Source organism: Lampris incognitus, chromosome 16 (genome assembly GCF_029633865.1).
Source record: "Lampris incognitus isolate fLamInc1 chromosome 16, fLamInc1.hap2, whole genome shotgun sequence".
In the NCBI taxonomy this organism is placed as follows: Eukaryota; Metazoa; Chordata; class Actinopteri; order Lampriformes; family Lampridae; genus Lampris; species Lampris incognitus.
The window spans coordinates 40,458,907-40,482,513 of record NC_079226.1 but is presented as its reverse complement, the minus strand read 5'-3'; the positions used below and the strand labels follow the sequence as shown (position 1 = coordinate 40,482,513).

Here is a 23,607-nt window from a genome sequence, read left to right as displayed (position 1 = left end):
AGGGCACAGGTGGGCGAAGAAATCTTTCCATTTTCCATCGCTCTGATTTGCTTACAAACTTCGCTCGCTATTTGTTTGAGATTGGGAATCTGCACATTGGTCATGTGTGATGGTGTGAATCAAGATATGCCGAGAACTCGATTTTTATGAGGGGAAGTGAGTTGTTTTAAATCGTGTGTGTTGTTTTTATTATCATAATAATTATTATTTGTATTGATGAATTACTAGAAATTTTAGGCAACCCCATTTCAATTCAATGCGACCCCGCTTGGCGTGGCGACCCCAAGGTTGGGAACCTGTGATGTAAAGGGTCAATAGAGACAAAGTGGGAGAGGAAACTATTTTCAAACTCTGTTGAAAATGTAGATTTATCAAAGGAGGTTCAGACAATCTCCATTTGGATGGTAAATAAAAGAAATCTAATGGATAATCTGGTTAAGCTATTGGTTGGATGATGTGGGTGTAAAATGCTGATGACATTGGTTCACATCAGAGCAATAATACCAGAGAGAACCTCTTTAAGACATCATCACTGTCCCCATAATCCCAGTAAAGAGCTCCTAACTAATACGTGGTTACTACAAGAGCTGGAACAGCAACCATCAAAATATTATTACAGTAGAAATGAAGCAGGTTGTTTGTGGAAATGCACTTGGATAAATCTACCCTTTATATAAATTAATTACATGTCTTCATTGTTTGTCTTAAATCAGACTTGCTTGTCCATCCACCAGTGATGAGCTGAAGTAATACTATGGAGCTTGGTAAAGTTTCTGTTTCTCACATTACAGTAACATCCATTCACTGATTCCCTGGTTTATTTGTTTATTCAGAAAACCTTGTTCCCATGTGCCGGAGTAACCTCAAAGCTGCTCTGAAGGAGAAGTTTCAGTGTTTGTTTGAGGGCATCGCTAAACCAGGAGAGTCAACACTTCTGAATCAGATCTACACAGAGCTCTACATCACGGAGGGAGGCAGTGGAGAGGTCAATAATGAACATGAGGTCAGGCAGATTGAAACAGCATCCAGGAAACCAGCGAGACCAGAAACACTGATCACATGTGAGGACATCTTTAAACCCTTACCTGGACAAGATAAACCAATCAGAACATTGATGACAAGGGGAGTGGCTGGCATCGGTAAAACAGTCTTAACACAGAAGTTCACTCTGGACTGGGCTGAAAACAAAACCAACCCCAATATACACTTCACATTTCCATTTACGTTCAGAGAGCTGAATGTGCTGAAAGATAAAAAGTTCAGCTTGGTGGGACTTCTTCATCACTTCTTTATTGAAACAAAAGAAGAAGGAATCTGCAGCTTTGACGAGTTCCAAGTTGTGTTCATCTTTGACGGTCTGGATGAGTGTCGACTTCCTCTGGACTTCCAGAACAATGAGATCTGGACTGATGTCACAAAGTCCACCTCAGTGGATGTGCTGCTGACAAACCTCATCAAGGGGAATATGCTTCCATCTGCTCGCCTCTGGATAACCACACGGCCTGCAGCAGCCAACCAGATCCCTCCTGAGTGGGTTGACATGGTGACAGAGGTGAGAGGGTTCACTGATCCACAGAAGGAGGAGTACTTCAGAAAGAGATTCAGAGATAAGGAGCAAGCCAGAAGAATCATCTCACACATCAAGACATCACGAAGCCTCCACATCATGTGTCACATCCCAGTCTTCTGTTGGATCACTGCTACAGTTCTGGATCACGTGTTGGGAACAGATGAGAGAGGAGAGATGCCCAAGACCCTGACTGAGATGTACATCCACTTCCTGGTGGTTCAGTCCATCCAGGGGAATGTGAAGTATCATGGGAGATCCGAGACAGAGCCACACTGGAATACAGAGAGCAGGGAGATGATTGAGTCTCTGGGGAAACTGGCCTTTGAACAGCTGAAGAAAGGCAACCTGATCTTCTATGAAGCAGACCTGACAGAGTGTGGCATTGATATCAGAGCAGCCTCAGTGTACTCAGGAGTGTTCACACAGATCTTTAAAGAGGAGTGTGGACTCTACCAGGACAAGGTCTTCTGCTTTGTCCATCTGAGCATTCAGGAGTTTCTGGCTGCTCTTTATGTCTTTCTCTCATTCATCAAAACTAAAGCCAATCTGCTGTCAGAAACCCAGTCAACCTCCTGCAGGTCTAAACCACTTGGAGATGAACGTAAAAAAACAGACCTCTACCAGACAGCAGTGGACAAGGCCTTAGAGAGTCCAAACGGACATCTGGACTTGTTCCTGCGCTTCCTCCTGGGCCTCTCACTGGAGCGCAGTTGGAATCTCCTACGAGGCCTGCTGGGAAAGACAGGAAATAAGTTAAAGACCAATAAGAAAACAGTCCTGTACATCCAGGAGAAGATCAGGGAGGATCTCTCTCCAGAGAGAAGCATCAATCTGTTCCACTGTCTGAATGAACTGAATGACCATTCTCTAGTGAAGGAGATCCAACAGTACCTGACATCAGGAAGACTCTCCACAGACCAGCTCTCTCCTGCTCAGTGGTCAGCTCTGGTCTTCATCTTACTGTCTTCAGAAAAGGAGCTGGAGGTGTTTGACCTGAAGAAATACTCTGCTTCAGAGGAGGGTCTTCTGAGGCTGCTGCCAGTGGTCAAAGCCTCCAGTACAGCTCTGTAAGTGTATAGATTATATTTTTCCATTAGTGAGAAAATATTGTTTCATTCCACTGATGATTGATAGTGTTACTGGGGTTACAGGTTCTAAAATCAAAAGTATTAAAGACATTAAAATGATAGAATAATTACAGCTATCAAAACTGTCGTTGTAATAGTTTTAAGTAGCAGTAATCATAAAACAAGCAGGTAGTAGTGGAATCAGCAGCAGTAGTAAAAGCAGTAATAGTAGTAGTAGCAGTAGCATTAGTCTAGTAGTAGCAATAGTATTAGTAGTCACAATAGTAGCAGTAGTAGTACAAATTGTGTTATAACAAACAGCCATTGTAGTTATTGTAGGACTACTAGTAAAAGTAGCAGCAGTAATAGTACTCTCCAAACTGTTGTCATGATGAAAACAAGTAGTAAAATCAAAAGTATTAGATCCATTAGTATATGATAGAGTGATATACATGTGTGTGTGTGTGTGTGTGTGTGTGTGTGTGTGTGTGTGTGTGTGTGTGTGTGTGTGTGTGTGTGTGTGTGTGTGTGTGTCCATTCAGGTTGAGTTCCTGTAATCTGTCAAACAGAAGCTGTGAAGTTGTGTCCTCAGTCCTCAGCTCCACCTCCTCTAGTGTGAGAGAGCTGGACCTGAGTAACAATGATCTGCAGGATTCAGGAGTCAAGCTGCTCTCTGCTGGACTGGGGAGTCCACAATGTAGACTGGAAACTCTCAGGTCAGTCTTCCTAAACCTCTTCAACACAGGACCACTTCAGTCCTCATTTACATCCACTTTAATGGCAGTCACTACATCCTAACCTGGGTGGTGTTTTCTCTGATTGGAGGAATAACAAAGCAGGTGTAGTAACCAGCTCTGCTTCTACTTCCTACTTCCTGTCAACCACTTCCCATGAGCACATCCACCAGCAAAGAGGTCCTGTCAATGCATCACACATCAATATAGTTTTGTTTTCAGAGAAAAAAGTGAAATAGTCTAACAGGCATAGCAAGGCCTCCCTTCTGACCATATCCAGCTATATATTTATAATTCATATTTCTTGTTTCAGTCTGCAGTGTAACTCTGTTTTCACCTGACAAATACTGCACTGGTTCTGGTTATATTGTAGTGTATCAAACACAACTTAAATACACATGTGCTTGTATGAACACATGAATGCGAGGTGGTAACCCTGTGTAGAGGTTCATGGTCTAGTGGTCTTGTCTATCTTTTAAATGTAGAGGTGGAGGCCACAGGTTCGGGGGTGAAGAGCAACTTCATCTTCCTATTACAGACATACTGTAGGAGTGGAGGAGGCATCACTTCCTCTGGCAGTGTGTTCACACTCACATCTCTACTATGGCAACACAAAAAGATGTATTGACCTCTGCAGCTCTCTGAGCACACAACGTGTGCTCATCACTGTGCCCCCCTAAGAACAAAACATGACAGTGTGTTAATGACATCATCTATCTGATGTGTAGTCGTCACATGATCTGTAAAGGTGTGGGGTTCTTGTTCACTGCTGGGTTTGATGCCTCTCTGTGGGGCTTCATGACTGTGTGTTGGCTCCATTAACATCAGAATGTCCCTCAAAGCTGCAGATGGTCAGTACCCTCAGCCACATGCAGGGTCCGAAATTAACTTTTTGGTTCACCAGCCAAATGTCTGGTAGGTGAACATTTCTACCCGCCAAACTTTTTTTACCGGCCAAAAAATAAAATTAGATTTTTGTGTTGTGTGTCATACATACAGTTAATCTGCATGGTAACACATTATGGTGGTGAATAAAAGCAGTGGTCAGAGCAGATTGTAAGTGAAAATTAATTGCATTTAATTTTGTATTGATAATAAAACAGTGCAACAAAATAACATGCCTGTATGCATTTAAATTGAACTTCAAAGTACAGGTTCAAAGTATGGGTCCCACCCCGAGTCAGTCGTCCTCACTAGACTCCTCCCTTTCAGTCCCCCCCCCCCATCTTATTTTTGTCCATGAAGTCTGGTCTTCTGCTGCTTATGGACTCCTGGTGCCACAGCTCCACAGCACAGGTGGGGTTGTAGTCCTGTATGCTTGGAGAAGACAGCTGAACCAGGAGTAGGTCTGAGAGGGCGCCAGTCTGTCTTCACCTGCTTCCTTACATTGAAACCCCGCTCACACTCTGCTGTGGGGGCAGGCAGGGACAGCACCAGGTCTACCAAAGCCAGAATGTCTGGGCATGAGGACTGAAGACTGCTGTTGATGTCACACCAGCTGGTCTTCTTAAGGGTCTGGGGCTCTAGATAGAAGTTGGTCTTTAGGATGGTCATACCTTGTTTTGTACTTCAGTATCACAGCCTGAGTAGCGGGCCTCTGCAGTGGTGACAGCTGACCTTTGCAGACAGGCGGAGAGGTTGCTCAGATAGGTGAGCATGTCATGGAGGAAACCACAGAACTGGACCACAACAGTCTCCCTGGCGGTGCTGAAGAACCTCCTTGCTTTGGCCTGCTGGACAGCCCTGCCACCTTGAGCATCAGGAGATTGAATCTGAAATACATTAGAAAACACAGACAAATGCAATTAGCCAGTTACTTCTTTTCAAATAACTATATTACCTATTCTATAATGGCACATTTTCATAGTTCCATCAACAAGTCCATATTAAATTAAAATTTTTACTGTATTACATTAATATTTTCATTATTTTGACAAAACACACATTGACAAATTACTTTGGTGTAGTAAGGCAAACTAGAGACACTACCTGTTCCAGGTACTGAATGATTCCTTTGTAACCCTGTAAGAAGTGGTCCAGCGCACGAAGCAGGTGCCCTACGCCAGTAATGAGAGACAACATCAATGAATCACACAACGCAGATGGAAACGTGCCGCGGCAGCCATTTAGTTAAAACAGGAAGAACAACAGAGACTACAACACAGGCAGACCGGAAGGGAGGCTTGGAAACTATAGCAACCACAACCAATACTGGCGTCACCCCTTTTTTTCCAAAAAGACCCCCCCCCTACTCACAGTACAACAATAACAACACAGAGCGCCAGGCAACATCACAGCTCAGGCTATATAACTAGGCCTGTAAGGTAAGACAAAACATTATCACCAGTACACACAAACAACTGGCCTAAAGTTCAAAGTCCTCTAAATGCCGTGGCAAGCGCCGGAGACGCGCCGAGCGTCGAGGTGCAGCATCAGGTGCAAGAGCAGGCACACACTCACCAGGGGAGCTCCCCCCAGGCTCGACCTCGACTGGAGGCCCAGTCACATCCCCCAGCCTCATATCGTTATCACAAGGCAGGCAAGGTGCGGGTGGGGGCTCGGCAATGGCTGGCGGTATGTCAGGGCAGTGCGGGGCAGGGTTGTCCAAGTCCTCATCAGACGTGAAATCGTCTGCGAGGGGTTCACAGGCCATAGAGGGACCTTCCACTTTGTAGCAGTCACCCAGCCTGACCCTGTAGGAGGTGCGATGGAGTTGAGACCCCGTGAACTTCTGGATATTGCACCATGAGCCATCCACGCTCGTGACGAGGTACCTGTCACGGGCCTTTGACTTATTCCAGTCACCATACAGGTACACCAGTTCACCAGGTCGAATGGCGGGACGCACGGCCACACGACCAGAGGGCACCTTTGACTTCATGCTGTACGGATGGTTGGTGACACGCTCCGAGTGTTGTTTCAAGATGAGGTCCTGGTCGACCACAGGCAACTGCCTACGGGAGAACTGGTCCCGCTGAAGCAGCATTTCACGGGCAGACAATCCACGCGACCTAACACGACTGTTCAGGTTGGCCGTAGCAACAGAGAGTAACAGGGGAGTAACAGCCCTACAGTTAGAATCGAGACGAAGAATCTCCCCCTGAATCTCTTGAACAGCCTTCTCCGCCACTGGGTTCTTATTGACATTCTTGGCGTTGCCCACCTCAACAACTAGTCTGTGCATAGCGAGGGCCCCATCCCCTGCCAATGCAGCAAAACCAGGGGCAGGGTCAGTCCTGATCAAAGCAAAGGGACCGTCGAGAGGGCACAGACCCACACATAAGTGGGTTAAAGCGTCCCTGATAGTGTCTCTGCGCTCGTCATCGATGAGACTCCATCTGAGGTCAGCGCACTCTGCTTGTATGGAAAGCCAGGCCGACCTGTTGATGAAGGGCAGAGGTAGGACAGGTCCCATGTTCACCCTGGCCTGGAACGGACCCACAACGCCGTTATATCCTTCAAAGTGGGGATCAAACACTACATCAAACTCTCTATGCAGGGCGCGGAACTCATCTCTGATGTCAGCAGGCATGATGTTATCTGGACCCAGAGTGACAAGGTCAGAGGACAAGGCTGACATGGTCGCCGGGGCCGGATTGGGGGGATCAGCTGGCACAGCGGCGTCACTGAGTGACAGGACATATGTGGCGCAGACACGGCATAGGTGGTGGCTTTTCTGGACCAGCCGCAGCTCGTGGATCTTCCCGGACACACCCCGTAGCAAAGTTGGGGCAGGACACTGCTGTGTGTCAGACTGGTCACATGAGACATCGACATGTGGTTCAACAGTCAGTTCACAGTCCACATTGCACATCTCAAGAGGCAGCTCGAGCTCGATGTACTCCCCTGGCCACACAGTAGATTTATCCTGAGTGCGGAGCACGTGCGCGTCGTACGGCATGCCTGACCATTGGTGTTTGTAGGGTGCCGTAGCAGTATATGTATCCTCGCCCAAGCTGATTTGGTGTTTGGCTGGTCTGATGGAGACGTCGTTCTTTTCCATAAAGGAAATTCCAGCCAGGATGTCAGAGTCGAGATTCTCAATGACGAGGCCCTCAAAATAGAGGTCATGGCCATCTCTCTGGAAGTGTGTCCGTGTCTCTCCCAATACTTTCACAAGGGACGAGCCATCTGCTTAGAATGCGGACTGCGTACTTCCTGTGACAGTGACGCCCAGCCTGGTCGCGCATGAGGCCCTCATCATGTTGCCTGTTGCCCCACTATCAACGGTGAGACGCACAGGTCAGTGTCCATGGAAGGCATCAAGGTAAGGGGACTGTTTACACGTTTCACACCACTAGATGACGCTGGCTCCCCACTAACACACTCCTCTACCTCATCATCAGTCTCGACCTGCACTCCCAAAACCTGGCGCGACTTTGCCATGTACATTTTATCTTGGGGGGGCAGAAAGGAACATTTGCTGAGGAAGTGATTATCAGGCCTGCCGGCACATTTACAAAGGGGACATGACCTCCTTGTCCGGACAGGGGTGGATTGCTTTGACTTGGGGAGTTCAGACACAGCCCCGGTGCACTGAAAGCTGTAATGTAGACGAATAGCTTTCCATATGCTGTCAATAGATGTGGAGTTTCTGACTATGCTGTGACGAGAGATTACAGGACAATAATTGGCTATCTGTCCCAACATTAGCTCTCAAAAGAGTTCACCGTCTCGGTCTTTGTTAAACACCACTGCTTCGGTGCTCTGTGTGTCGCCATGCTGCCAACTTAGCTAGCACAACTGTGTCTGAGCTAGCCCAGCTGCGTCTGGTGGTAGACGTAACTACCCTGTGATTCCCCTGGAAGGGCTACCGCGATTAATTCGGTAAATATCAGTCCTCGGGACGTAAGTCTGGTAAGCGCTGCCACCACGCCAGTAATGAGAGACGACATCAATGAATCACACAATGCAGATAGAAACGTGCGGCGGCAGCCATTTAGTTAAAACAGGAAAAACAACAGAGCCTGCACCACAGGCAGACCGGAAGGGAGGCTTGGTAACTATAGCAACCACAACCAATACTGGCCCTACCCTGCGGATGCCATCGATTCGGGTAGGCACCAGTGGTGTATGGCAGAGAATGTGGAAGCTGCTGATCAAGTTAGCTCTGTTCAGTGGGCTGACGTGATAGAACGTGTACAGCCCACTTAGGTCTTCAACCCTCTGGTATAGATTGTTGCTGCGGATGGCATCTCCGAAGGCCAATTCAAGTTGGTTTGCCATGCAGTGTATGCCAACAATGTACTGCCGGTGTGGGTTCCATTTCTGCTCTGGTACAATATCGACTCGGGGTCCTTCGACTACATATGATGTCACAGATTACGTTGCTAGCTAGCATTGTTTAATGCTAGCTATATAGTTATTTAGCTGTGTTTTTACAATCCACGTTGACATGGAGTTGGTTAGTAAAGTTGCGAGGCCGCAGGCCCGAGCTGCCTCTAAGGAGTGAGGCCGCAGGCTCAGGACCCCTGGACGAGCAAACGCGCACGAGGGCCGAAGGCCCGAGCAGCGTCTAACATCAATCTACTGTTTCCCTCTGTTCCTAAACTGAACTAGCCCGTACCCGATCATAATGCATGTAGTGATGTCATCTGTGGTCGCACATCCTGTAGGGTGAGTAGATCAAGTACCGACACCGTTCCTGCTAAAGGCGACTGACGACACCATTCTGGGCTCCTGTCATTACCGCTGCCCAATCCGTGGCCACAGCAACAAGCTTTCTGTCCCAATCTGAGGACACCTTCTCCATCATGCTGTTGATGGCTGTTGTGACATTTGCTGCATCTGCCTTCTCCACCGTCTGGATGCCCACAAATGTTGATTCGATTTTCCCTTCATTTCAGTAGCAAAGATAGACCAGCTCCTCCTCCTTCATGGCACTATCAGTTGAGCCATATGCCAGAAGAGACAGAAACTTTGCTCTCTCAATGCCACCTCCATTTTTCTGCCTCTCCATTGCTGCGATGTATCCCATGAAGGTCCTGGCCTGCTTTTCATTTCTGTAGGTCGACCCCACAGCCTTTGCTTTCATCCAAACTGCAAAAAACAAAGCATGAAATTAGCCTACTTCATAATGGATAGGAGTCTATACATAGCTTGTGTAAACTAGGTTATCTTCATAGCTAGCTCCATAGTTAGCGTCATACAAGTTAGCGTCATAGCTAGCTCCATAAGGTCAACGTTAGCATAACATTAACACAGTTTAAGTTGTCTCTATTCTGCAATGAGTCCTGAATGTTAATGAAGATAAATAAGACTTACTCGCACAAGTCCGAAAGTGGTCTTGCCTTCTTCCCTATAGAGGATATGCATTGACGTCACGTTCCCACTGGGACACGCCCCCTCAGTCGCAGTGAATGGTAAAACATTCCACAACATGGCTGCTTCTGGTAGGGGAAACAGTGAAACCGGGATTATAATGCAAGATTATCTGCTTAGATTAAAGGAAGTTGGACTTGACAGTGACCCGTACAGTTTACCAAATAACCAGTGGTCCATGGACACTAACATCTGTGTTATGCTCATGAACCAGAACCCGACCCGTGTGGCGAAACCCAAGGCAGGCAGACACAGGATGACAGTTCAAAATCCAAAAGGCGGTTTTATTGGGGGAGGGGATTAACAAGGAAGGGAGATAACAAATACTGCCACTAAATAATAAATGGAATAGAGTGGGGGGAATGTATGGTACAAAAACGTTCTGTTAGTGGGATGTGTGAATAAACTATGTGTGGTGTCCAGTGGTTTGCATATATAACTATGTGTGAGTATTTTTAGCCTATGTGTGGTGCGGTATGTAAATGACAAGGAAGTGTTGAATAATGTGCGTGCACCTGGCAAGCAAGTCCTGTCCGTGATGCCAAAAGGGGTTGTCCGAGGAAGTCCGGGTCCAAGATCCAGAAGGTCAAGTCCGAAATGAGGGGTCCAGGTAGAGGGACACTGGGGAGATCGCTGGAGAGGTCCGGGGAAAAACGTGACGGTCGCTGGGGACGAGGGAGACGCGGGGAGCCGTGGAAGTCGCGGAGGGAGAGTCTTGGGAGGAAAAAGAGAGATACTAATATTAGACACTGGGGAATAAACGGAGGAAGTGCAAAATGGCTGCCGTGCACCACCCAGGTGGTGCTACACATTGGTGGTGGTTGAGGTGAGTTTTCCCCTTCAATGTGAAGCGCTTTGGCTGTCCAGATAAAGTGCTGTATAAATGTAATCCATCATTAATGTGTGTGTGTGTGTGTGTGTGTGTGTGTGTGTGTGTGTGTGTGTGTGTGTGTGTGTGTGTGTGCGTGTGTGTGCGTGTGTGTGTGTGTGTTCAGGTTGTCGGGCTGTCTGGTCTCAGAGGAAGGTGTTTCTTCTCTGATCTCAGCTCTGAGCTCCAACCCGTCCCATCTGAGAGAGCTGGACCTGAGCTACAACCAGCCAGGAGACTCAGGAGGGGAGCTGCTCTCTGCTGGACTGGAGGATCCACACTGCAGACTGGACTCTCTCAGGTATGGACCGGCTGGATGACCCTCACTCATCATGTCTTCTACAAGGATGTCTCCTCCTACTCTGATGCTGGATCAGACTGGTTCTTCTGTAACAGGACAGGACTGATACTGGGTGGAGGTGTATTAGATGGAGGAGGTGCTGGTGTGACTGTGTCTCTCCTCCACCCCCAGGCTGGACCATGCTGGAGGGTGCTGGTTGGAGCCAGGTCTGAGGAAGTGTAAGTTGTGTTTAGTTTCTTCATGAGAACAAAGCAGATCACATTCAGCTGTTTAGATGGAGAGTGGGTCCACACAACAGTGTGGGACATCCATTCATTCACACCCTGCTGGGGAGGAAGATGAAGGTTGACATGATGGGTCTTCATCACACTGCTGAGAGATTAACAGTCATTAGGTCTCATTATCAAGGAACTTCAACACTAATGTGTGTGTGGTTCTACATGAAAAGTGGATTTATCACCGTTTTCACACATCTGACAGAAATGTATGAAGACCTGAGACCACACCTAAGATGTGTGGAGCCTCCACAGCGCCACCTTTATGCAGGAACCTTCACTTTTATTCATGAAATAGTCTTATTTGAACAGACTCTGTCCTCTAATATGGACATATGAAGAAAGATGAACAAAAGACTTGAGAAAACATGTTAGCTAACAATACTGAAGTGAGATAAAATGTTTAGAATGATTAACAGACGACTGGAAACACTTCCTGTGATTGTTTCCTGTGTAATATTCATTTAATTAGTGAAAAAGAAGATTTAAAGGGACACAATACTGTAAAGTCCCCGTGTTAAATGGGCCCACCTTGTGTTGTAGAGGATTTGACAAGAGCGTCTTTTCAGGGACAGGACGCATTTTTGATTTTTTTCCTCCTGGGAATGACGAGAGACTTTTGAGTTGATTCTGATTCCCCAGAGCCCCGCTGTTAAAGTCTATTAAGACTCTATTGAGACTCTATTAAGACTAATATTACTATTCTGTTAGGGCTAATATTAATTCATTCATCCATCATCAGCCACTTCTCCGGGGTCGGGCCGCGGTGGTGGCAGCTAGCTAAGTAGGGCACTCCAGACGTCCCTTTACCCGGCAACGCCCTCCAGCTCCTTCTGGGAGATCCCAAGGTGTTCCCAGGCCAAATTGGACAAGTAGTCCCTGCGGCGAGTTCGGAGTCTACCCCAGGGTCTCCTCCCAGTTGGCCGTGCCCGGTAAACCTCCAAAAGAAGGCGCCCAGGAGGCATCCCAATCAGATGCCCGAACCACCTCAGCTGGCTCCTTTTGACGCGAAGGAGCAGTGGCTCTACTCCAAGCTACCTCCGGATATCCGAGCTCTTCAGGCTGAGCCCAGACACCCTACGGACGAAACTTATTTCAGCCGCTTGTATCCGCGATCTCACCCTTTCAGTCATTACCCAAAGCTCATGGCCATAGGTGAGGGTTGGAACGAAGACTGACTGGTAAATTGAGAACTTTGACTTCCGGCTCAGCTCCTTCTTCACCACAACGGTCCGGTACAACGTCTGCATTACTGCTGATGCTGCACCAATCCACCTGTCAATCTCCCGCTCCATCCTACCCTCATTCGTGGACAAGACCCCGAGACACTTGAACTCCTTCACTTGAGGCAACAACTCATCCCCAACCTGAAGGGAGCAATTCACCATTTTCCGGTAGTGATCCATGACCTCAGACTTGGAGGTGCTGACTCTCATCCCGGCCATTTCACTCTCAGCTGCAAACCGCCCCAGTGCACGCTGGAGGTTGCATTCTGATGAAGCCAACAAAATCACATCATCTGCTAAGAGCAGAGATGCATTTCTGAGGTTCCCAAAACGGACACACTGCTCACATTGGCTGCACCTTGAGATCCTGTCCATGAATATCACAAACAGAATCGGGGCAAATCTCATACACACCTGGCACCTTGCCACTGAGGAGCTTTTTAACTACCTCAGAGGCCTCTGCTGGCCGCCTCGGTCTTGTCGGCGTCGTCGGCCTCTGGGTCATCCATCTGCCCATCTGCCAAAGCTGCTCTGCCCCTTGGTCCTGCGTCCTGGTCCCCCTCCGGAACAGTTGCATCCATCGGTCCAGCCCTCGGGCCATCACCTGAGATCCCGGGCCCCATTCATCCTCTCCCTGACCACTGGGTCCCGAGGCCCTCCCAGACCCTCTTATGTCCATCCTTCTTGGGTGTTCTTGGTTGTTTTTTTGGGACGTCTGGAATCCGTCCCTTGGGGGTGTCCTGTCATGAATGTGTGGTCTGGGTCGTCGGGACTCGCCCGTCCCCATCCTCTGATTGGGGTTTCGGCACACCTGTGCCCAGTCTCCCTCCCCTTTCTCCAATTGGCCATACGGTACCTGCGTCCAGTCTCCCTGATTGGCCCCGCTAGGTATATATTACCCCTGGTTTCCTGGGTTCCCTATCAGATCGTTTCACGCACTCACGAAGACTCCTGGTCACCAGAAGTGCCACATCCTGTTGTGAGCTCTCCCCTTTGTCTGTACCTGCTATTTGTAAGTGTTTGTGTAATTAAAGAGCCAAAGAGGAACGTTTATTATATGCCGGGTTTAGGCAGGGACGAGGCTGTCGGACAGGCGGTGGGCTTAGCAGGGGCATGGCTCTCGTACCGGCGGTGGGCTTGGCACGGTCATGGTACTCGTACAGGCGTGGTGCAGGTAATGGCAGGGAGGTCAAAAGGCAGTGGGCTTGGCAGGTCCGTGGTACTCATACAGGCAATGGCAGGGAGGTCAAAAGGCGGTGGGCTTGGCAGTCTCGTGGTTCTCGTACAGGCGGTGATCTTGTAAGGGTCATGGTACTCGTACAGGCGTGGTCCAGACAATGGCAGGGAGGTCAAAACACTTGAAGTGGTGCGACGATCTGGCATCGTCTGGAGAGCAGAGCGTCTTCTTATCCTGGCCGAGACGGGTTGATCGGCCTGATTGAAGATGCAGGTCAGGTGTGAGATTCAGGTGAGATCGATGAACCAGATGAGCTAGGTAAGGCAGTGGAAGAGGCCTAATGAGGGAGGGGCTGATGAGGCAGGGACGTGACAAGACCCCCCCCCCCACACTAGGAACAGGCAGGGTTCGTAGGAGATCAGAGGCGGGTAGGTGAGAAGACTTGCTTCGAGCGCACACCGTGCAGGCCTGGACGTAGTCGTGGGTGTCTGAAGAGAAGGTGGGCCACCAGAACCGGCGCTTAAACAGGGTACGGTTGTTTCCAGGTTGACAGGCGAACTGAGAGGTGTAAGCCCACTGGAGAACCTGGGTACGGACCTGGTCAGGCACAAAGAGACGGTTAGAAGGACCGTTACCTGGGTTGGGCTGAGTCCTCTGGGCGTCCCTCACCAATCCAACCTCTCAAGGTGAGCGTGCCCACCTTGCATGCAGAAGGGAGCATTGGCGCTGGTTCAGCTGTGTCCTGTTCCGGTGGGGCGGACTGAGCTTGCAGGCAGTGGGACGGCCGCAGGGCAACCATACTTCGGAGGTGGCGGCGGCTGGCCGCGGGGGAGACAGACCTCGGACGTGGCGTGGCAGCCGCGGGGGATACAGACCTCGGACGCGGCGCAGCAGCCGCACAGGATACAGACCTCAGCGGCAGCGGGATGGTCGCGGGGGAGACAGACCTCGGACGCGGCGTGGCAGCAGCGGCGGATACAGACCTCGGACGCGGCGCAGCAGCCGCGCAGGATACAGACCTCAGCGGCAGCGGGATGGTCGCGGGGGATACAGACCTAGGGGGCGGCGCAGCAGCCGCGCAGGATACAGACCTCAGCGGCAGCGGGATGGTCGCGGGGGATACAGACCTAGGGGGCGGCGCGGCAGCCGCGGGGGATACAGACCTCGAAGGCGGTGTGGCAGCCGCGGGGGATTCAGATCTCGGAGGTGGTGTGGCGGCTGCGGGAAAAACGAATGGGGCCAGGGATTCCAGGCAGGCGGCATGACGGCTGGGACCAATCGGGAGCTGACCAGGATGCAGGGCCTCTCCGGTGGATGGGCAGAAGGACAACGCCGACAGCACCGCTGTGGCGAGAGGGCCGCTGGGGTTGGGGATGCTAGGTTCCCACCTGGGCTGTACAGGGGCATGACTAGGTTCTGGGGCTTGGACTGGGGCCTGGGCCGGGTTTTGCTGTAGTAGCGGGTTTAGTTGAGCCATGAAACTGCATGAATTGCTGGGTTAGGCCCTGTAGGCCTTGGTTTGTTAGGGCCGCTCGAGTGGTGAGGGTTCCCACGCTGGCAGAGAGGGCTTGCATATAGAGGAGGCAGCATCCTGCAGGGTGGTGTCATGTCTCCTGATCAGGGTTCCTTGGCCGGCTATGGCAGCACATAATGCCTCAACGTCTGCTGGGTCCATGTTGGCCAGATCGTTCTGTCAGGGATAACAGGTGTAGGCCCCAAAATCAGAACGAGACACAGGATGGGGGGGGGGGCGAAGAGGCACGTTTATTGTCTGCCGGGTTTAGGCAGGGACAAGGCTCTCGTACAGGCGGTGGGCATGGCAGGGTCGTGGTTCCCGCACTGGCGGTGGTCTTGGCAGGGTCGTGGTAAGTGTACAGGTGTGGTCCAGGCAATGGCAGGGAGGTCAAAACACTTGTAGTGGTAGGACGATCTGGCATCATCATGGAGATGCAGGTCAGGTGTGAGCTCTGGAGAGCTCCAGGTGAGGTCGATGAACCAGATGAGCTAGGTAAGGCAGTGGGAGCGGCCTGACGAGGGAGGGGCTGACCAGGCAGGGATGTGACAAATAAATCCATCCATCCATCCATCCATTATCCGATCCACTTATCCTGCTCTCAGTGTCGCGGGACTCTGGAGCCTATCCCAGCAGCTATTGGGTTGCAGGCGGGGAAACATCCTGGACAGGCCGCCAGGTCATCACAAGGCTGTTGGTGCTGTTTTTTTAATTACTTTTGCAAATATTGAGGTTAGAGTAAGTCCGATATTGTCCTTTTAGGAACTCAAGTACACTTGAGACAATCTGGTCTCTGAAGACAACAAGAGAAGATGTTCTGCACCACTTCCAGTCACAACCAGTACATTGTACTGACTGTACACAATGTTTTTATGACCAGTCTGGGTATTTGTCAGAGAAGATATTTTAATCTACACTCTCGCTAAACACAACCCAGCCACTGAGGATGCACAAGCCAGTGCATCCTTAGTGCCGGTCCCAAGCCCGGACAAATGGGGAGGGTTGCGTCAGGAAGGGCATCCGGCGTAAAATCTTTGCCAAATCAAATATGCGGATCATAAATAAGACTTACATACCGGATCGGTCGAGGCCCGGGTTACCAACGACCGCCACCGGTACTATTAACCAGCAGGGTGTCGGTGGAAACTATGCTACTGTTGGGCGAAGGAGAAGGAGAGGAGGAAAGCATGTCCAGAGGCAGCTAGAGAGGAGGAAGGGTAGGCATGTGGAGGTGAGAGTTGGAACTTTGAATGTTGGCACTATGACTGGTAAAGGGAGAGAGCTGGCTGACATGATGGAAAGAAGAAAGGTAGGCATACTGTGTGTGCAAGAGACCAGGTGGAAGGGGAGTAAGGCCAGGAGTATCGGAGGTGGGTTCAAACTCTTCTACCATGGTGTGAATGGGAGGAGAAATGGGGTAGGGGTAATTCTGAAGGAAGAGTATGTCAAGGGCGTGCTGGAGGTGAAGAGAGTGTCAGACAGAGTGATGAGTATGAAGCTGGAAATTGAAGGTTTATTGCTGAATGTTATCAGCGCATATGCCCCGCAAGTTGGGTGTGAGATGGATGAAAAAGAAGAATTCTGGAATGAGTTGGACGACATGGTGGAGAGGGTACCCAAGGAGGAGAGAGTGGTGATTGGAGCGGACTTCAATGGACATGTTGGTGAAGGGAACAGAGGTGATGAGGAGGTGATGGGAAAGTATGGAGTCAAGAAGAGAAATGTGGAAGGACAGATGGTGGTCGATTTTGCGAAAAGGATGGAAATGGCTGTGGTGAATACATATTTCAAGAAGAGGGAGGAACACAGGGTGACGTACAAGAGTGGAGGAAAGTGCACACAGGTGGACTATATCTTATGTAGAAGGCACCATCTAAAAGGGATTGGAGACTGCAAGGTGGTGACAGGGGAGAGCGTAGCCAGGCAGCATCGGATGGTGGTCTGTAGGATGACTTTGGAGACCAAGAAGAGGAAGCGAGTGAAGACACAGCCGAAGATTAAATGGTGGAAGTTGAAGAAGGAAGACTGTTGTGTGGAGTTCAGGCAGGAGTTAAGACAGGCACTGGGTGGTAGTGAAGAGTTGCCAGATGGCTGGAAAACCACTGCAGAAATAGTGAGGGAGACAGCTAGGAAGGTACTTGGTGTGTCATCAGGACAGAGGAAGGAAGACAAGGAGACTTGGTGGTGGAATGAGGAAGTACAGCAAATTATACAGAGGAAAAGGTTGGCAAAGAAGAAGTGGGATAGTCAGAGAGATGAAGAAAGTAGACAGGAGTACAAGGAGATGCAGCGTAAAGCAAAGAGAGAGGTGGCAAAGGCAAAGGAAAAGGCGTATGGTGAATTGTATGACAGGTTAGACACTAAGGAAGGAGAAAAGGACTTGTACCGATTGGCTAGACAGAGGGACCAAGCTGCAAAGGATGTGCAGCAAGTTAGGGCGATCAAGGATAGAGATGGAAATGTGCTGACAAGCGAGGAGAGTGTGCTAAGAAGGTGGAAGGAATACTTTGAGGGGCTGATGAATGAAGAAAATGAGAGAGAGAGAAGGTTGGATGATGTAGGGATAGTGAATCAGGAAGTTCAGCGGATTAGCAAGGAGGAAGTGAGGGCAGCTATGAAGAGGATGAAGAATGGAAAGGCAGTTGGTCCTGATGACATACCTGTGGAGGCATGGAGATGTTTAGGAGAGATGGCAGTGGAGTTTCTAACTAGATTGTTTAACACAATCCTGGAAAGTGAGAGGATGCCTGAGGAGTGGAGAAGAAGCATACTGGTACCGATTTTCAAGAACAAGGGCGATGTGCAGAACTGTAACAACTACAGAGGTATAAAGTTGATCAGCCACAGCATGAAGATTTGGGAAAGAGTAATAGAAGCTAGGTTAAGAGGAGAGGTGACGATCAGCGAGCAGCAGTATGGTTTCATGCCACGAAAGAGCACCACAGATGCGATGTTTGCTTTGAGAATGTTGATTGAGAAGTATAGAGAAGGCCAGAAAGAGTTGCATTGTGTCTTTGTAGATTTAGAGAAAGCTTATGACAGAGTGCCGAGAGAGGAGGTGTGGTATTGTATGAGGAAGTCAGGAGTTGCAGAGAAGTATGTAGGAGTGGTGCAGGATACGTATGAGGGAAGTGTGACAATGGTGAGGTGTGCGGTTGGAATGACAGATGGGTTCAAGGTGGAGGTGGGATTACATCAAGGATCGGCTCTTAGCCCTTTCTTGTTTGCAATGGTGATGGACAGGTTGACGGACAAGATCAGGCAGGAGTCTCCATGGACGATGATGTTCGCGGATGACATTGTGATCCGTAGCGAGAGTAGGGTGCAGGTCGAGGAGAGCCTGGAGAGGTGGAGGTATGCACTGGAGAGAAGAGGAATGAAAGTCAGTAGGAGCAAGACGGAATACCTATGCGTGAATGAGAGAGAGGACAGTGGAATGGTCAGGATGCAAGGAGTGGAGGTGACAAAGGCATCTGAGTTTAAATACTTGGGGTCAGCTGTCCAAAGTAACGGGGAGTGCAGTAGAGAGGTGAAGAAGAGAGTGCAGGCAGGTTGGAGTGGGTGGAGAAGTGTGTCAGGAGTGATTTGCGACAGAAGGGTACCAGCAAGAGTTAAAGGGAAAGTTTACAAGATGGTTGTGAGACCAGCTATGTTATATGGTTTGGAGACAGTGGCACTGACGAAAAGACAGGAGGCTGTGCTGGAGGTGGCAGAGTTGAAGATGCTAAGATTTTCACTGGGAGTAACGAAGAAGGACAGGATTAGGAACGATTATATTAGAGGGACCGCTCAGGTTGGACGGTTTGGAGACAAAGCAAGAGAGGCAAGATTGAGATGGCTTGGACATGTGTGGAGGAGAGATGCTGAGTATATTGGGAGAAGGATGCTGAATATGGAGCTGCCAGGGAAGAGGAGAAGAGGAAGGCCAAAGAGGAGGTTTATGGATGTGGTGAGGGAAGACATGCAGGTGGCTGATGTGACAGAGGAAGACGCAGAAGACAGGAAGAAATGGAAACGGATGATCTGCTGTGGCGACCCCTAACGGGAGCAGCCGAAAGTAGTAGAGTAGTAGACTCTCGCTAAACACATTATTTATTATGATTCATATTATTTATTATGATTCACATTATTTATTATAGTTCATATAATTTATTATGATTCATATTATTTATTATAATTCATATTATTTATTATGATTCACATTATTTTAATTCACTATTTATTATGATTCACGTTATTTATTATAATTCACATTATTTACTATAATTCATATGTATTACGATTCACATTATAATTCATGTTATTTATTATAATTCACATTATTATGATTTACATTATTATAATTCACTATTTATTATAATTCACATAATTTATTATGATTCATATTATTTATTATAATTCACATTATTATGATTCATATTTATTATAATTCACATTATTAATTATGATTCATATTATTTATTATAATTCTCATTATTTATTATGATTCACATTATTTATTATAATTCACATTATAATTCATATTATTTATTATAATTCACATTATTATGATTCACATTATTTTTTATAATTCACATTATTATAATTCATGTTATTTATTATAATTCACATTACTTATTATAATTCACATTATTTATTATGATTCACATTATTTAGTATTATGGCGGCACGGTGGTGCAGTGGTTAGCACGGTTGCCTCACAGCAAGAAGGTCCTGGGTTCAAGCCCCGCGGTAGTCCAACCTTGGTGGTGGTCCTGGGTCGTCCTGTGTGGAGTTTGCATGTTGTCTGTGTGGGTTTCCTCCAGGGGCTCCGGTTTCCTCCCACAGTCCTAAGACATGTAGGTCAGGTGACTTGGCCGTACTAAGCTGTCCCTAGGAGTGTGTGTGTGTGTGTGTGTGTGTGTGTGTGTGTGTGTGTGTGTGTGTGTGTGTGTGTCTGTCTCTCAGCCCTGTGATGGCCTGGCGGCCTGTCCAGGGTGTCTCCCTGCCTGCTGCCCAATGGCTGCTGGGATAGTCTCCAGAGTCCCGCGAACCTGAGAGCAGGATAAGCGGTCAAGATAATGGATGGATGATTTATTATATTTCACATTATTTATTATATTTCACATTATTTGTTATGATTATTATTTATTCTGATTATTATGATTATTATTTATTCTGATTATTATTATGTTTATTATTTATTATGAGTGACATTATTTATTATGATGCGTGTACACACAGAAACACTCAGCAGGAATACAATAACAAAGAGTGCTTTGATTATTTGTGTAAACAGTTAAAATAATGTGTTAATGTCAAACTGTTCAGTTAAAATAGACATGTCCAGTTGTCTTATAGAGCTCTTATCACGTTTAGTAGAAGCTGCGTTTTAAACAAGATGCACGTGCGGAACATGTGGCAAAACAAATACAGTACACGAGGACACCTACACATTCATGAACATATTGATAGATGAGCTCCAACCTGTGACTAAATCAACACAAAACAAACAGAAGAGGAATATTAGATCAACACCCGCTGCTGTATTGTGTCTTGTTGTCTCCATCAGATGCCTGTGAACTCACACTGGACCCAAACACAGCACACAGACGCCTCCTTCTGTCTGAGAACTACAGAAAGGTGACATGGGTGAAGGAGGAGCAGTCGTATCCTGATCATCCAGACAGATTTGACTTCTGGACACAGGTTCTAAGTAGAGAGAGTCTGACTGACCGCTGTTACCTGGAGGTACAGTGGGAAGGACTTGTTCATATAGGAGTGACTTACAGAGGAATCACAAGAAGAGGAGGAGGTAAAGACTGTCATCTTGGATATAATGAAAAGTCCTGGAGTCTGTACTGTACTAGTGATAGATACACTGCCTGTCATAATAATAGAGACACAAAGATAAGTATCTCCCCCTCCTCCTCTGACAGAGTAGGAGTGTATCTGGACCGGTCTGCTGGAACTCTGTCCTTCTACAGAGTCTCCTCTGACACCCTGACACACCTCCACACCTTCACCTCCACATTCACTGACCCTCTCCATGTTGGGTTTAGGGTGTGGTCACGTCGCTCCTCAGTGTGTGTGTGTTAGATGGAGGAGGTAGAGACGCCTCCTGTGTCCTGGAGGAACACTCACACTCCTGCCCAAACACACCTGCTGACATGATAGATCACTCTGTACACACACACACACACACACACACACACACACACACACACACACACACACACACAGGTGTAGTTGGGTCCGAGGTGTTTGTGTTATGTGGGAAATGAGATCAGGGAGTTTTTCAGCAGGTAGAACCAAGTTATTAAAGTTATACAAGTCACTTTTAATCCTGCAGCTTTTCACATGATTCTTACAATAGAATAAAGTAGAATAGAATAGAGTCGTGTTGTTTGTCCAAAGGAGCTTCATTATAATAGATAGCTGGTAATGCTTTTCATTTGGCATGTTATTACTCTCATCGCTGCACCATAAACATCTATACTGCTCAAAAAAATAAAGGGAACACCTAAAAACACAATATAGACCTCGATGAATGAAATATTTCAGCTGAAAATCTTTATTTATCAGACAGAGGAATGTGTTTAGAGCAAAATAACCTAAGAATGATCAATGGAAATCAAAATCATTAGCCCATTAAGGTCTGGATTCAGAATCATACTCAAAATCAAAGTGGAAAATGAGAACATAGGCTGATCCAACTTCTGTGGAAATTCCTCAAGACGATTCAAAATGAGGCTCAGTAGTGTGTGTGGCCTCCACGTGCCTGTATGCACTCCCTACAACGTCTGGGCATGCTCCTCATGAGACGACGGATGGTCTCCTGAGGGATCTCCTCCCAGACCTGGATCGGGGCATCGGTCAACTCCTGGACAGTCTGTGGTGCGACATCGCGTTGGCGGATGGTACGAGACATGATGTCCCAGAGGTGCTCGATTGGATTCAGGTCTGGGGAACGTGCAGGCCAGTCCATAGCATCAATGCCCTCGACATACAGGAACTGCTGACACACTCTGGCCACATGAGGACGAGCATTGTCATGCATGAGCAGGAACCCAGGGCCCACTGCACCAGCATATGGTCTGGCAATGGGTCTGAGGATCTCATCCCGGTACCTAATGGCAGTCATGGTACCTCTGGCTAGCACGTAGAGGTCTGTGCGGCCCTCCAAGGATATGCCTCCCCAGACCATCACTGACCCACCGCCAAACCGGTCATGCTGGAGGATGTTGCAGGCAGCAGAACGTTCTCCACAGCGTCTCCAGACTCTCTCACGTCTGTCACATGTGTTCAGTGTGAACCTGCTCTCATCTGTGAAGAGCACAGGGCGCCAATGGCGAATCTGCCAACCAAGATGTTCTCTGGCAAAGGTCAATCGGGCTGCACGGTGTTGGGCTGTGAGCACAGGCCCCAATTGTGGACGTCGGGCCCTCATACCATCCTCATGCATTCTGTTTCTCACTGTTTGAGCAGAAACCTGCACATTAGTGGCCTGTTGAAGGTCGTTTTGTAGGGCTCCGGCAGTGCTCCTCCTGTTCCTCCTTGCACAAAGGACCAGATAGCGGTCCTGCTGCGGGGTTGTTGTCCTCCTGCGGCCCCCTCCACGTCTCCTGGTGTACTGGCCTGTCTCCTGGTACCTCCTCCATGCTCTGGACACTGTGCTGGGAGACACATCAAATCTTCTTGCCACAGCACGCATTGATGTGCCATCCTGGATGAGCTGCACTACCTGAGCAACTTCTGTAGGTTGCAGATACCGCCTCATGCCACCTCTAGTGGTGAGGGCACTAGCAAAATGAAAAACTAACCAAAGATCGGCCAGAAAAGATGAGGACAGGCAAATGGTCTGTGGCCACCACCTGCAAATCCATTCCTTTTATAGGGGTTGTCTTGCAAATTGTCTAATTTCCACCTGGTGGAAATTAGACAATTTACCAAAAGGTGAAATTGATTCACAAATCAGTGTTGCTTCCTAACTGGACAGGTTGATATCTCAAAGTGTGATTGACTTGGAGCTACATTGCATTGCTTATGTGTTCCCTTTATTTTTTTGAGCAGTGTACTTTCATTCCTGCTGGTGCAGAGGAGAAGGTGTGAAGATGAGAACATGAAGGTGATGTTGTTCTAGTGAGTTTCAGACAGTTTGTTCAGAGTGAGTCCTTGTCTTTCATGGCCAGTGTGTGGATGTTCTCCTGTCATCAGCTAGTGTTTGATCTGCTCCATCATTTGTCCTTCTGAACGTTTTACATCATGCTGCACCATGTCTGTACTGTGTTGCACGTGTTTTTCAGCTGACTGTCAGTTATTTTACCAAAAACCCAATGAAGTGGTTGGCCCTCTGAATGGGGCCGACACTATCCTATTTCTCTCCACTGCTTTTGTTTCATGTATGGTTAAAGCTCTCATCTACGGAAAAGAGGAGTGATATAAAAGTGTAAGACTGGGGCATGCCCCCGTCGCTTGCTGTTGACCTGATCGCTCATATTTGGTTTCAACTTAAAATGAACAGCAGCGTCTCCTAGCCGGGACAGTCCCCATTCTGAATGAAAACCTGTCTGCAT

At 48.2% G+C, this 23,607-nt stretch overlaps 1 protein-coding gene across 1 annotated transcript in view; it reads left to right on the top strand.

Annotated features, from left to right (window-relative positions):
• Positions 1-21,437, top strand: part of LOC130125939 (NACHT, LRR and PYD domains-containing protein 12-like) — a 36,526-nt gene extending 15,089 nt beyond the window's left edge. Inside the window, 5 exon segments of the mRNA XM_056295301.1 lie at positions 834-2,637; positions 3,180-3,353; positions 10,688-10,861; positions 11,033-11,079; positions 20,604-21,437. Of these exon segments, the coding sequence (XP_056151276.1) occupies positions 834-2,637; positions 3,180-3,353; positions 10,688-10,861; positions 11,033-11,079; positions 20,604-21,130 (2,726 nt within the window). The 3' untranslated portion in view covers positions 21,131-21,437.
• The last annotated feature ends 2,170 nt before the right edge of the window (positions 21,438-23,607 follow it).